The following is a 15,895-nucleotide window of genomic DNA, read 5'->3' as shown; positions in this document are numbered from 1 at the left end:
TGCCCCTTCTTCCCGTTGCATTTATTCATTGCATTTATAGCCCCACCCCATTCCTCCCAAGGAGCTCCCAGAAGTGAGGCCCAATGACTTTCCCTTTTTCCCGGTTTCCCCTCACAACCACCTTGCGAGGTAGGACGAGGCTGCAAAATAGCGAGTGGCCCAAAGTCACTCACTGAACTTTATAGGCTAGTGGGGACTCGAACCCGGGCTTCTCTCCACCCCCTCTCACCCCAGCATTCTAACCATTATATTGCACTACCCAATCTCTCCCCAGTTCAGATCTAGGCTAGAACAAGCAAACAAGTTAGACCATTCCTGACCAGCCTGCTTTCACCACAACCTTAGTTCCTCCAAACATGGATGCCAGCCTCAACCATCACCCATCTCCTCACCCCACTCACCCTCACCGCAAACCCAAACTTTCATTTACAAACCTGGCACACCGACATGCTGCGATACGAGTTAGCTCTGTGAGGAAGGATCCCATTTGCTTTCTCCAACGTTTTCTGTGTTTAAAGACACACACACAAATAAAATAATGAAACGCAGAATGATCCAGCGCACCACCTCTTTCATGACACACTCACAATGCTACAACCTCCACACTGAGACGCTTCTCGCCCCAGCTTCAGATTCTTTCAGGTGCCATTTATGTTTTTAAAAACACCCTTTTAGCAGCTGATTGGCTAAGTCATTTTTATGGTGTTTTTTAAAACCACACTGTTTATGTAATTTATGAGATTTTAATGCATTTTTGTTTATTATGTAATTATAATTACCTTTTTTTTTTTTTTGCGAAACAGTCCTGTGACCGTTTTCAGTGAAGGGTGGTATAGAAATCTCTTTATTAATATACCATCATCATAATTACAATTGATATCATCAATATAACATTAATATACAATAAAATAACAGTGGCCAACTGTGTGTATATATCCATATATGCGTGTATCAATCCATCTATATATATCTACTACTCATTTTGAAAAATTATTTACTGGACACTTATATGTTTGGACATCTCTTAAGGTATCTTAACCAAATTTGGCAAAACGGTTCCTGAGGTGAAGGAGCAGCATTCTGTCAATTTTTAGGTGCCATCTTGAAACAAAATGGCCGACTCAACTTTTCAAAACTGTAGCAATTCCAACACCTCTGAAGATATTGTAACTGAATTTGGCATGATGGTCCCCAAGATCAAGGAGCAGGTTTCTGTCTATGTTTGGATACTGTTGGAAGCCATTTTGAATCAAGATGGCAGACTCAACATGTCAAAGTGCACTGTCAGTGAGGGTTGCTGTTGGCGTCTTAGAACTCCTGAGCAACACCAGGCACTCCCTGCTTGCTTTTATATACGTGCATGTGTGAGAGTGAGAGAATACCCCCCTCTCTACACACACACTCTGCCCAAATACCCATCACATTCTATTCCACTGGTCTGCACTGGGTGCCATCTGGGCTGGCCATGATCTCTCAGTGTAGCCCACCTCACAGGGTTGTTATGAGGATAAATCCCACACACATCACCCTCAAGCTCCTTGGAGGAAAGGTGGGATATAAGTGTGATCCATACATGCACTCAGAGCCTGTGCCCACCCTCTGGACTCAGCCAGAGGAAGAAATCCTTCCGTTCTAAGACATTTACCTCTTCAAAAGAACCAAACGCACAACTAGCAGGCTCTCCATGGTTATGCATCTCCCAAGAGTCTTGGGAGACACGGGATCTAGCCAAAGAGACTGCTAACCGCTTGAGAGGGCGAGGCAATCATTGTGCTATGGGGTGTGGCGTTCAGGCAGCCAGGCCAAGAGAGAGAGAGACAGACACACGCAGAGCAATCCCTGACAGATTTTTTCCAGCTAGCAAAACAATTAGGGCCTCGAAGCCAGCAGCTCTTCCAAGACGGGTGTGAGTCAGCGAGCTACTTGAAGTAAAAACTTTGGTGCCGGCGAGGTGGAGCCAATTTCTATTGCCAAGCTCGAACACAAGACGACCTTCTGCACAAAAGGGTTTTGTTCTGGAACTTGTCTGAAGGGCCTCCCTGAACTGTCTGACCGTTTGCAGAACATATCGGTAAGATTAAGTGAAGGGGAGGAGGGGAAAGTGTTGTGCAGGGGGAGGGCGGAAGAAAACTTCAGAAAATCAACTGGTGTCTAGCATGTTGCTGAAGAGGCAAGCCTCTTTTTCCAGCTTTAGCTGAAAAGCGACTTGCCTCTTAAACTGCTGCAAGAGACACTTGAAAGGAAATATATGCATGGGGTTGTTTGGCAACTGAGCAAAAAAAAAATTATCAGTGCCCCAGTAAGAATCCAACCCTGCCAAGTGATGGGCTCCGCCGGCTTTTTCTTTTTTGCACATTTATCTCCCTTCATTTGCCAGTGCATAACATTCAGAAAGGGGGGGAGGAGAGCTAATTACCTCTTGGAGATGACAGCTGTCACTTTTCAGTTGATGGAGGCTCTTTTCGTTCTGGGCTCTGTCCTCTGCTCGGGCTCTGAGGTAGACCTGAGTCACACAGAGGAGAAACCACAACGCCCATGAAGAGAGGCTGCCCTGATACGAGTGAGCCAAACCCAAGGCAAGATGGGACAGGCGCACGCCTGAGGAACAGTTATAGATCAGGGCAATCTAATACTCCAGATGTAGTTGCATTCCTGACTCCCAGCAGCCAGCAAGGCCAATGGTCAGGGAAGATGAGAGGTAGAGTCCAGCAATGTCTGGAGGGCCACCGGTTTCCTACCCCTATGCTAGACACATCTCCCAACCAATCAGGGATCCCATATTAACGGCTTGCTAGTCAAGCACTAAAAGGAACACCAGAAGCTGCCTTATACCAAGTTAGACCACTGGTCCATCTAGCTCAGCGCTTATGCTGACTGGCAGCGGCTCTCCAGGTTTTACAGGCAGAGGCCCTTTTCTCAGGCCTACCTGGAGTTGCTGTGGATTGCACCCAGAACTTTTTGCATGGAAAAGTAGCACACTCTGCCACTCCGCTATGGCCTTTCACAAAAAAGCAAAGTTAAGGTTCTAGTCCTCATAGTTCTGAATCAAGGGCTGACTTAAAAGGGAAGCTCGCTGTTTTATCTGGGTCAGATCACTGGTCCGTCTACCTCAGTACTGTCTACGCTGGCAAGCAGCAATTCTCCTGGGTTTCAGATGGACCTATTCCACAGGGAGGCAAATGCTCTACCACCGAGTTCAGGACCCCCCCTTTTTTTAAAAAAAAAAGAGGAAGTAAGGTTCCAGCTCTCACAGTTCGGACTTCAAAGCTGGTTTAAAGAAGAGCATAGATAGCTATCTTAATACGAGCCAGACTACTGGTCCATCTAGCCCAGTACTGTTGACACTGACTGGCAACAGTTCTCTAGGCTTTTAGAACAAGAGGTCATCTTCAGCCCTGCATGGAGATGTCGTCTGGAATAGAACCTGGGACTTTCTGCATGCAAAGATAGACACTCTACTCACTGAGCTACAAGCTACTCCCTGAAAACTAGGGTTCCTTCTCTCTCTTGTCTCAAGGGACCCCAGAGTTCTCCAGAACCCTGTCTGACCAAAAAAACCCACTGGCCTACCCCAGCGAAAATGCACTGCACGCAACGGCTCACCTTGATTATTTCCTCGTCGCCATTGTCGGACTTGACGTACTCCGACGCCAACGCATGGCTATTCGTGGGCCGGTTGGCCACCATCGCAAAGGCCCTCCCCACTGGCTACAGAACGAGAGAGAGAGCTCAAGTAAGAAGGTTCCTTTTTTACTTTCCTTCTGGGGCTGTGGGAAGCAAGGAGGACAATCTCTCCAGCGCTCCATGCTAGGGCAGGAGACAGCCACGTTAGTGGAGGGAAGGATGGAAGCCAAGCGTGGGGAACCCTTTTAAGGGCCACATTCCCTCATGGACAGCCTTGCGGGAGCCACATTAAAATTTCGAGCAGGGCCAAATGCAAAAGCGTGCAGGACAAGGACACTGACTCTAAGGTAGGCTACATTCTAGCTCCAACAGGACTGTGATTAGTTCATTATCTGAAGCTGTTTTCCGTGTGCCTCCTCCCAGGGAGGTTCAGAGGGTGGCAACATGAGAAAAGGCCTTCTCAATGGTGGCTCCCCGGTTTGTGGAATGCTTCTCCCAGGCGGGTCACGCTTGGCGCTTGTCTGCTTTGGAGTTTAATTTTCTGTTTTTAGTCAGGTGGGAACAAGTTGAATTTTGTTTTTATGTCATTTGAGTGTTTTGGGATAGTTTCATTCTTGTTTTCGTATCTGCTTTTAACATCGTACGTTGGTTTGAGTTTTCAATTTGGAAAAAACCACAAATAAATAATAATTATAGTTATATTATTATTATTTATTCCCAGAGTGGTCTAACAATTGATCCCTCTCCCAGGGAACTCTGGGAGCTGTAGCTCTGAGAGGGGGAACTGGGGGCTCTCCTGACAACTCTTAGCACCATTAAACTACAGTTCCTAGGATTCTTGGGGGGGGGGGAAGCTACGACTGTTTAAAGTGGTTTGATGATGTTGATTCAATTTATTACCTGCCCCTCGCCAGTAGCCCCCAAGGCAGGTCACAACAATACAAAATAGATTATTAACAACACTTCAAAATAAATCACATCAACCGCTAGAGAGGGTCCTAAAAATCTCTCTCTCTTTCTCTCTCAAGGGTCAAAGGCCAGAGTGAAGAGGTGCGTCTTCAATAGATGACGACAGCTGTACAGTGAAGGTGCCAGGCGCACCTCTGTGGGGAAGGAGGGCTACAACTTAAGGGCCACCACAGAGAATGCCCTTTCCCGGGCCTCCCCCACCCCCAAATTTCTGAGGGCAATGGAACAACCAAGGGGGTCCCCTCTGCTGATCTCAACACCCAAGAGGGTCTGCAAGGAAGGGGGCGGCCTTTCGGATATTTAGGACCAAACAGTGGGACCCTGACCGACTGTGGCTATAAAAGCCGCTACTACCTGAAGATGCCAGAGACCATCTTGAGCGTGGGGTGTTGTTTAAGGGCTTCTGTTTGGGCCCAAAACTTAATTCTGCGGGTCCGTTATTTTCACTGCTATTGGGATTATGGTTATTTGACTGTTGGAGCCTTACTCTGAATTATAAGGGTGCTACTTCAACGTATTGTATATTTCTTAATAAGGTGTTTTCTTCAACTTATTGTTTGGCTGCTTGAATTTTGTTTTGCAGGAGTGAACCGTGCAACTGATGACGAAGATGCATCATTTAGGGCTTTCAACACCACCGCAAGCATCTTCAATTAACCCCAGAAATGAGCTGGCAATCACAGCGCAATTAAATGTATAGTGCAGACGGAACAGTACCTTTTGCTTTCCTTGCTGTCGTCTGTCCCCAGGGAGGTCATTCTGGAGGGTTAGTCTTAATATTTTCACACTCTCCTAAAAGAAGCAAGAAAGGGCAGACACAATTAATAACTTGCTTTGGCTACATTTATGTTTCTTTTATTTATGAATCACTGCCCGCGGGGCATCTAGAAGTGATTTATTTTTTTTTAAAAAAATGCAACAGCTACATGTAAATAAAACTGTTTGAAACAACTGCATGTATTACAACAATTATAAAAAACAATTACACTTTTTTTAAAAAAGAAACACAACAGCCCATACATAAAAATCAGTTCAAATCCAAGGCAAATCACAAGTGAGAGAAAGATTTTTCAAAGGCTTGTTGAAAGAAGAACGTCTTTAGCAGGCGCCAAAAAGACAACAGTGAAGGTGCCTGTCTGTTACGCAGTGGGAGGGAGTTCCAAAGGGCAGGTGCCACCACACTAAAGGCCCAATTCCGACATTGTGGGGAACGGACATCCTGATGGATGGTATCTGCAGGATGCTCTCTCCTGCAGAACACACTGATCAGTTTATAAGGGGTGAGGCAATCTTTTAGGTATCCTGGTCCCAAGCTGCATAGGGATGAGCATTTGATTTGGTCTCACATTTAAAGCTGAATCTTCAGCATTCACATATCCAAATTTTGAATTACAGTTTGCCCACCAGTGTCGACAAAAACAGGGCTGTGGAGTCGGAGTCGTGGAGTCGGAAGCAATTTTGGGTGGAGTCAGAGTCGGTAGAAATGTACCGACTCCGGCTTCAAAATAAATTTTGATTGACACATTTTTTAAAATATAAATTCAAAATGTCAGAGAAGCTTCCCATGAAGTCAGCTGTAGTTGAGCATCTCACCATAACTCAAGATGGAAAACATTTTGTGTGTCAGTGTATGACACAGGACCCAGATGAAGACAAATGCTGTGATGTCAAGATCAGCACATATTCAGGCAGCGATAAAAATGCTCCTATGAGAGCTTCCAGTTTAAAAAGACATTTACAGCCCTTTCCAGGGCTGTGGAGTCGGAAGCAATTTTGGGTGGAGTCGGAGTCAGACAGTAGAAAATTAGAGGAGTCGGAGTCAGAGTCGAAGGTTTGGCGTACCGACTCCGCAGCCCTGGACAAAAACGCACATGTTCGGGGAAAGTGTGCATAAGAGAGATGCTGCTAGCCAATGTAGGCAGCACTGAGCGAGATGAAGCAATGGTCTGACTGGGTATATAAGGCAGCTTCCTAGAAGCCCCTCCCCCAAAACACCACTAGATCCCCAAAGTGGCCAACTTCAGCCTTGCAAGAATCACAATGCCATTCCGTCAGAACATCAATCCACGGGGGGAGGGAGAGAGAGAGGAGACAAGCACTCATCTTTAATTTGTAGGAGACAGTTGGCGTGGTGGATCCATTTCTGCATAAACAGCTTCACATGCTTTTAAGAAACACACAGAAACAGACACGGCGCTATCAGCACACATCTCACACACACACACACACACACCACTATCAGCACATGTACCTCTCCCACATACGCGGCACTATCAACACACACCTCCCCCACAAACACGCAGCGCTATCAACACACACGGCGCTATCAGCACACACACACACAGCGCTATCAGCACACACAACACACCCACGCACAGCGCTATCAGCACGCACACACCACTATTAGCACCTCACAGTCCCACACACGGCGCTATCAGCACAATGTAAGCATTTGGAGAAGGGACATCTATCCAGGGGATGAAGAGAGAGTATAGCTACACTATGGAACTTGCCCCCACAAGTAGCGCTGATGGCCACCAACTTGGATGGCTTTTAAAAAAAAAAGGACTGGACAAATTCATGGAGAATAAGGCTATCAATGGCTACTAACCCTGATGGATTATGTTCTTCCTCCACTGTAGGAGGCAGTGTTGCTTCTGAATACCAGTTGCTGGAAACCGCAGGAGGGGAGAGTGCTTTTGCCCTCAGGCCCTGCTTGCGGGCTTTCCATGGGCATCTGGTTGCCCACTGTGGCAACAGGATGCTAGACTAGGTGGGCCACTGGCTTGATCCAGCAGGGCTCTTCTTGCGTTCCTCGCTTCTGCAACTTGACACATGACCCCTCTCTGGAACAGCATCGTCGGTACACTTCCGTTTAGGACAGCCGTGACCCCTCTTGAAATGACTCTGGGGCTGTCCCAACTCTCGCTTACAACATTCCAGGCTTGTTAAGCAACAGCCGGGAAACAAACAGGCAGGCCGACATTTTTCAAAACAACCTGAGCACAGGATCGCTACAGCCTGACACCATCTCAGTCCACACCCTGAAAAATCTAGATGCTCCTCTTTAAAAGTATGTTATGACGCAAGGTGTACGGTTTTGCTTGCTTGTTCTCCATAAATGCATTCACTTTTTGCAAAAAAGATATCTGCCTTCCTGCAAAAATCTAAGCCCAATATACAAGGGGAGGCGGAAGAGCAGATCGAATGCATGCAACAAAACTCAGAGCTACAAACAATAAAGCCAGTCTCGTTCTATTATCTAGCACAGAAAATCCCCATGTAAGATAGGCTACTGAGCACAAAATTCTGATCTGAGAATTTCTGGAGGTTTTTTGAACAAAAAAACAAGTTCCTAGTCGTCATCATGCAAATATATGCTTGAATCTCCGAAGTCAGAGGGGTGGCCAAATACGCTTTTAGGAGCTGGGCCAGCCCTAGCGAACCCAGATTTTTGCAGAAGAAATTTAGTATGGATACAGAAAGAATCCAGTTCTCAACCACTCAATCCCCATTCACTGGAAAGCTGTCGGATAGACACAAATTTAAATCAGTAATAAACCTGCAGCCTGAACATCTACTCTACATCACACACGCACACACCAATAAATAGCCTAAGTTATAATAAACAGGTTAAAAGTTAAACTTCCTTTGGTGAATTTGAATTACCTGTATACAGAAATATTTTTTAAGAGCCAAGTACATACATGTTCGAAGGGGGATAATTAGATAAATTACACGGCAGAGGGACGTTCCATTTTTTCCCCAGAGACCTGTTCCTTCAATTTTTCCAGCCAAAAATATGTAGATTTTGTGAAACACAGAGGAAGGGGGAGAAATCCTATGATTTTTTTTTTTTTAACGAGTGAAAAGCTTTTTAAGTCGAGGTTTAATTTGCTCAATCTGCGTGATCTGACAACCTTCACAGTTTGCCAGTCCATAGCAGCCTTTCCCCAATCTGTGTGTTGCAGGCTTTATAAGGAAAACAAAAACAATTACTGCTTGCAATCCTTAACTGGTATGATGAGTATCTTTTACAACAGTGCAGTGTAACGGCTAGAGCGCTGAACTAGGCCCTGGGAGTCAAGGGTTCAAATCCCCACTCAGCCATGAGGCTCACTGGGTGGAACCTTGGGCCAGTCACTATCTCTCTTCACTTAACCTACTTTGCAAGGTTGTTATTGGGGAATCACTTATGCCACACTGAGTTCCTTGGAGGAAAGATGGACTATCAAGTAAAAACAGCAACAACTTTTTTTTATTAATTTGCAAATAAAATTTAACAGTGAAAGATAAGAAAAAAAAGTTTAATGGAAAATAAAAATTAAAGGTACAAAAAAAATGAAGAAAAAGAAATATGAATACCACTAACAAAATAAACCACAGTTTACATTATAGATACATTAACCATCAATACACGCATCTTGAGTTAATGTAAGCCTTCCAGAGGTCCAAATAGGCATCCCTGTGAAATTGATGTCTACATGAAATATGTTCCAGTGCAGCCCAGGGCAGTGTGGTCCTCAGCCCATTGAGGGATACAAAAACATCGCTTTTGTTGGCATATATTACAACGCTGTGTTGACACCCGTGACCCAACGATGGAAAGGCTCGAGTCTTACACTTCAACGCTGGGAACTGCTCTCTGAGGACAGAGAAGACCTCGGGTCCAAAATTCATGCAACAATAAAAAAATGTGTCACTGCACCCAGTAAATTTGGACCTCTAGGCGGGTCACCATACTCCCCCCCCCCAAAAAAAGTTTAGGAATTGCTGATCTATTGCATGAGATTGTGACCACGAACGGGGAACCACCAGCCCATGGGCCAAGCGTGACCACCCAGACTCCTCTCTCTGGCCCTCGGGCTCTCGCCCGGCTGCTACTCCCTTCCTCTACAGCCTGACTGCGTGCCCTTATTCAGCGCTTTAGCCCTGCTAGAACGCACCCTTGAACAGCGCTAATGCCTTTTAGATGGAGAAATGGGACAGGCAGAGCTCACTTTTGCATGGATGAAATGCAAACTGATGCCCAAAGGCACAAGTCACCTCCGTTACTCTGCCCACTTCAGACTCTAGCCCCCACCCATCAGTGGCATGTGGCCCCCAAGGGGTTGCCCATGAAGGAATGCGGCCCTTGGGCTGAAAAAATGGTTCCCAGCCCCACATACTCAAATCAACAACAAGCCTTTCAAACAGAGGTCTTCCCCTAGTTTGCATCAGGGATGGCGTCCGCTGGCCGGCAACAGCTCAAAAGCATCCCGTTGACCTAACAGGCTGGCATCGATTTGAGTTAGTTCTTTGTCCGCAAACTACTGTCAAAGATCCATCCCCCTGGGGTTCCTTACCCTCAGTACTCCAAGGGAGTTCTTTGCTTCTGAGAACAGTCCCCACCCCACTGGGTTCCCACTTCTCAGGCACACTTCTCCCTTTCCACGGAAATAATTATCCCTGGTATTCACTGCCACCACCCTTCCTTCTAAATTCTTCCCCTGAGTGTAGGGACCTCAGAGAACTATGTGATTTTAGAAGGATTTACCCTCCCTAATCAATCGGTAGCGTTCAGCCTTCCAGCACTAGATTTAGAATCCTTCCTTCTAAGCCAATACACACCTTTTATACAAAGATTGTTTATTTAAGAGTAGATACATTGGTATGTACAAAAGGAGAAATAGTAGTTTGATTCCTTAAAGCTAATCACCTTCAGGCGGGCTGCACACGGTCATTGGCATAACAAAAGGAGAGATGTTCAATACAGACAGGAAACAAAAGAAAGACTTATCTTGACTAAGATCCTATACTTACATCCAAGTAATTCTATTCCTTCGTGGAGCAGCCAGGTTCCCAAACGGCTGTCCCTGTTACACGTCAGCAAGTCGAGGTCGATGGAACAAGGGGGAACTCGGTTTTGAAAGAACCTTCTTCATATTTATGGGTTTCTTTTCCTCAACAAGGAGGGGGGAAAGTAAATAGCCATATCTCGCCCCTGCTGGGGATCCCTTCCTTTGAAGTCTTTGAAGATTGAGAGAGTGAGACAGAATCATCCAGGTGTCCTGCTCTACAACATCCCCTCTTCCTGACTTTTAATCCCAGGAAGCTGATAAGGGGAAACACCTAAGAATCAGTTGCATTTCCTTGCAAGGTTGTAAATTGCCTGTCTGACACTGAGCTTTGGATCTTCCCCAGCAGGGAATCTTAAGGAAGCCACAGGCTCCCAGAATTCTCTCTGGTTGCTTCACTTCAGGTTGACCAAAGTTAGCTATTCTTGACAACTATTACTTTTACCGATCCGTGGGGTCTTTCCCGCTCTGAAAAAATATTGATATTAATATTTTGAAGGAAATGTCGGTATTTTAAAGGACATGTTGACAAATTGGCATTCTTACCATCGTTTCACAGGTGGTTTTTTTTCAAAGCTGGTTTTCAAAAATATCTGCGGAAATTCGCTACATTTCAATCCAACCCTCAGCAATTGAGAATACATGAATCATCGGGCAATTCGGAACCAAATCCAAATTGGGCATCCCTAGTCTGCATCCAAATTGGAATTGTGGTTATTTTTGTAGATGGAATTGATTTTAAAGCCATCTTATCGCTGGTTGTCTGCCGCCCTGGGCTCCTTCAGGCGGAAGGGCAGGATACAAACTTTATCAGTAAAAAATGTCCAAGATGCATTTCTGCACATGCAGCAACCTAGAGGCAGACAAACTCTGTTGGGGGCCCCGACTCCCATCAGCTCTCCCCAACAGCACAGCCAACGGGAGTTGTAGTCTGGATGACAATGCTTGTTGGACCACAACTCCCATCAGCCTCAGCCAGCATTGCCAATGGTCAGGAAAGAAGGGAATTGCAGTCCAACAACATCTGGTGGCCCACTAGTTGGGAAAGGCTGATCTAGAGGGTCCTCGGCTGCTAAGAAGGGTGGATGAATTGCAGCTTTTTTTCCCCCTTGCGGCTGGCTGCCCTGCCACACCTGGGCCTCTCCTACTCCTCAAAATCCTCAGCATTTGCAGCAAGGATTTACCGAGCCTTGCTGAAGGCGTGACACGTCAACCGAAGCAATTATTAACCCAGTCTCTATAGCAGCCACTGTCTCTCACACACAAGAGAGCAAACATGTGCGAGAGGCTGCAACCGCCCCATATATGGTAAAAGGGAAAGAAACGGCGGCACAGATCTGTTGGAAGGTTCAGGAGATGAGTCAGTCCAGATCACCAATACCTAGTGCAAAAAAATGCACGGAGGACAGATTCCAGCAAGGAGGAGAGAGAAAAAATATATGCAGAAAAACACACAGACACTTAACTGAGCAAGCATACTGGTTTATGAATGGGCAACTGGGATCCACAGCAAAATGTTGCTGCGTGAAATCTCCTCTTCAGAGTTCTAGCCGGCCAGTCAGCCATGCCCTCCTATAGGTGACTCCGTTCCACTCTTCTCCTTGGGTTTCAGTTGTTTTCTTCCCAGCAGTCAGTATTCCACACATGCTGAGCATGCTCAATCCTCACTGGGCTGTGTGGGCTTTTGAAGGGGTGGGGGGAAGGACTGCATCCCGAAGTTCTCTTTGTTTTAATGTGTTTTTGCTTCAAGAATCCTTGAGGATTCTCCTGAGCATGCAGATGCGTCCCTTCTTGTGCACCAACGGTGCCATTGCGGCTCCATATCAGGATCAGCACTCACCCCAGAACACCACAAATAGAAGTAATGATTGCGGTGGTCTTCACCTTAGACAAAAGGCGAGGAAGAGATGACATGATAGAAGCGCCAGATTTTCCTTCCCTTTTCTCCCAGGCATTCCAACAGCATGTGCTCAGCTCTGACCCCAGGTCTTTTAACTTGTTTATCTGTGCTTCATGGTTTTTAAACTTCATATGGTTTTAAAATTGTATATTTGTTTGAATGTTCAATGTTTTTAATTTTTGTAAACCGCCCAGAGAGCTTTGGCTATGGGGCTGTATATAAACGTAATAAATAAATAAATATAAAATTATGCACGGCATGGAGAAAATGGATAAAGGCCTTTCTCCCTCCTCTTAGAATCATAGAATAGTAGAGTTGAAAGGGGCCTATAAGGCCATCAAGTCCAACCCCCTGCGCAATGCAGGAATCCAAATCAAAGCATTCCCGACAGATCGCTGTCCAGCTGCCACTTGAAGGCTTCCAGTGTCTGAGAGCCCACTACCTCTCTAGGTCTTTGGTTCCACTGTCGTATGGCTCTAACAGTTAGGAAGTTTTTCCTGATGTCCAGTCGAAATCTGGCTTCCTGCAACTTGTTCCTCTTGTAACATTAGAACTTGTGGAGCTGGAAAATTCAGGAACTCGCTCCCACGAGAGGCAGCGATTGCCATCAGCTCGGTTGGCTTTAAAAGAGGAACAGGGAAATTCACGGAAGAAGAGAAGGCGATCAGTAGCTACTAGGCACAACAGCTATGCTCTGCCTCCACGGTTCACTTCTGAAGACCAGCTGCTAGAAAGTGCAGGCGGGGAGAGTGCTCTTGGCGCTTAGGTCCTTCTGGCGGGCGTCCCTTTGGGGCATCCGGTAGGCCACTGCGAGAGCAGGATTGCTGGACTACCTGATATAGCAACCAGGCTCTTCTTACGTTCTTATGACTGAACAACAACAGTTTCCAGCGTGCTGCACTGAACCTTTGCTGTCCGCCACCCCAGCCAGATTCGTCAGCCTCTTTTAAAACCTCAGCAGACGTCTCTGCTCCACCAGGAGAGCTGTCAAACGCACCCACGCCTGCCATTTCAAACTAAGATAACGATCGACTGAATGCAATTGAAAATAGCCCTGGGGCTCTCCTATAAAATAAATGACTAAAGAAAAAAAAGGGGGGGGGAGAAAGAGTCCCAGCAGATACCTTGATTACGCAAAAGCAGTTCTCCTCAAGTCCCAGGCACAATTATCCACCCGACAAGGGGCACGTTAAAAGTTGCAGAAAGAATGGAGTCCTATTTCTCCGAGCTGCAGTATAATTATCTTTGCATTTAGCATTCTATCAAGGCTCATTTGCCTTCACGCCTGGCTGGAAGTTGACAGGGCAGAGAGAGAGAAAACAGCAAGCACCATTTCCGAGAAGCATTAGGTCAGTGCAATAAAGGTCTTCAAAACACTAATGAATTAAAAAAACAGAACATTTTGCAGTTTCCTGGAAGGGAATGGTCACCTGTGGTGAGTCGAAACTGCCTCTAGGTGACCAGCCTCATTAAATCTGGTTCTTCTGCTCTTTAAGGACACAAGAAACAATAGGGTAGCACAGGGAGGATGCTGTCTTAACTCTAATGGCCTTCTGGACAGGAAGTGTGACAGGCTAGGTTCAGAGTTCAAATCCCATCTCAACATGAAACTCAATGGATTAGGCAGTTTAGGCTGAGAAGGAATGATTAATCCATGGTCAATTAAGTGAAGATTTTTTTTAAAAAAAATGCAAGCAATATTAATGTTAGTTAAAAAGGCACAAAATCAGCCAGTCTGGTGAAGCGGTCAAGACTGCCGGAATATTGACTGGCAAGACCCAGGTACACAATCTACTGTGTGATCCTGAGTCAATCACACAGTCCTACCTCACCGGATTGTTGTAAGGATAAAAGGAGACCATGTAGATGAAAGGAGACTATTCATTTTTGGCACCTGCTTACAAAAATTTTTTTTAGGCATGCCTGTCCAAACACACAGATGTTGATGTGTTTTAATCTTTTTAGTCTATTGCAAATGTGTTTGAATTACTTGTTTTTATTGCTGGTTCCAATGTTTTCCAGTAAACTGCTTAGAGGTTTTCTGCGGTCAAGCAGTATGTAAGTTTTAATAAACAACTAAGGTGTGCGCAGCCCTGAGCAAATTGGAGGAAGGAGCGGTAAATATTTTAACAGCTGCCTCCGGATGAAATGTACACAGCAGGAAACTCTAGAGGGCTTCACCTGTTGCAGAGTGGCGAAATTGCGAAAGGAGAGACTGAGTGAGCCTTTATGTGTTTGAATCCTTGCTAAATATTACACCTTCCCTGGAATTAGTCAGACTAAGACTTTAAGCTTCAAAATAAGAAATAACTACTTTATTCTGGAAGCACATACTTGATAGAAGAGAGTTCTACATCTAGCTAACTAGCTAAGTTGGAGACGCAAACACTCAGCCTAGTGTTTGCCCTCATGCTGGTAGGAGACAGAGAGAGAAAGAAAGAGATGTCTGCTCTCCCTCTCAAGAGAACGAAGAAGAAGCCAGAAGATGTAGTCAACATCCTGAGAATATCAGTCTAACAGGAAGGAGATCAAAGGATAGGTATAGTCTAGCAATCAGGAGGTCTCCTCTCTATCTACCCTTTTTAACCCCATGCAGCCCCAACCCACCAGTTCGAGCTGAACCATATATTCCAACATCACTGCAAGGCTGTTGCGCTGGGCACTCCGCTTTTCATTTCCAATAGGCAGCAGGGCTCAGAACCGAGAGAGATGGTTTTCCCCAGACCCACACCTGGAGATGGGTTAACTGGAGGCGCTGGAGATTGAACCTGGGAAGCGATGCTAATTACTGATCCTCCATTTCCAGCCAGGTAGGATTTTAGCCACAGAGTCCTTCTGGGCTTTTTGTGGCTGCGATCGGCTTACATCACCAGCATTTGACACCTCAACGCAAGTGTGTTACGCATTTGACAATCATTACATCCATACAGCTCCTTGAGCATTTGAATAAACCCACACGTAGGCCCTTAAGAAAGCCAACTCACGCGGGCTGAGTGCATACGGCTGTTCCTGGGGACATCAGACGTTGCCTTATATCTAGTTAGAACATTGGGCCTATCTGGCTCACTATTACTCACACTGGCAAGCAAGAGCTTTCCGGAGTTCCAGGCAGGATTCAGCCCTTTGTGGAGATGCTGGGGACTGAACTTGAACCCTTTTGCCTGCAAAGCAGAGGCTGTACCAATGAGCTACTGCCCATCACCAAGCTCGTGGTACAAATGAACTTCAGAAGAGCAACTTCACAGTTTGGGAACCCATTCTTAATGTGAGTACCATTCAGAGGGCCCTTCCAAATGTATGACCAGTTTAATATTGGGCCAATATTTCCCCCAGCACTCAAACCTCAATATATTGTTACTAAGGACACTCAGTTCATTTCCCACCTAGTGAGGCTATTACACTCTGGCCCCAGGGACAAGGTAGAACCATCTGAGGCCCGCTGTAATGAATTTGCTAGGCACTTCCAAGATAAAATCTTTAGCATCCGCCAGGACTTAGACTCCAGTGTTATAGCAGGTTAATCAAGCGAGGTATCCAGAGCACAGCCTTGTCCCGATTTCTTGGA

General features: G+C 45.8%; 1 protein-coding gene across 2 annotated transcripts in view; it reads right to left on the bottom strand.

Annotated features, from left to right (window-relative positions):
- Positions 1-15,895, bottom strand: part of TUFT1 (tuftelin 1) — a 39,902-nt gene that overhangs the window by 11,851 nt on the left and 12,156 nt on the right. For both annotated transcript variants that reach the window (XM_061606582.1, XM_061606583.1), the window contains exons 2-5: positions 5,311-5,385; positions 3,604-3,708; positions 2,417-2,503; positions 435-506 (exon numbers count right to left, since the gene is read on the bottom strand). In XM_061606582.1, the coding sequence (XP_061462566.1) occupies positions 435-506; positions 2,417-2,503; positions 3,604-3,708; positions 5,311-5,385 (339 nt within the window). The remainder of the gene's footprint in view (positions 1-434; positions 507-2,416; positions 2,504-3,603; positions 3,709-5,310; positions 5,386-15,895) is intronic.

The sequence above is a fragment of the Rhineura floridana genome, chromosome 22, assembly GCF_030035675.1.
Source record: "Rhineura floridana isolate rRhiFlo1 chromosome 22, rRhiFlo1.hap2, whole genome shotgun sequence".
Lineage (NCBI taxonomy): Eukaryota > Metazoa > Chordata > Lepidosauria > Squamata > Rhineuridae > Rhineura > Rhineura floridana.
Note: the sequence above shows the minus strand (reverse complement) of the source record. Positions and strands in the feature narration are given on the sequence as shown.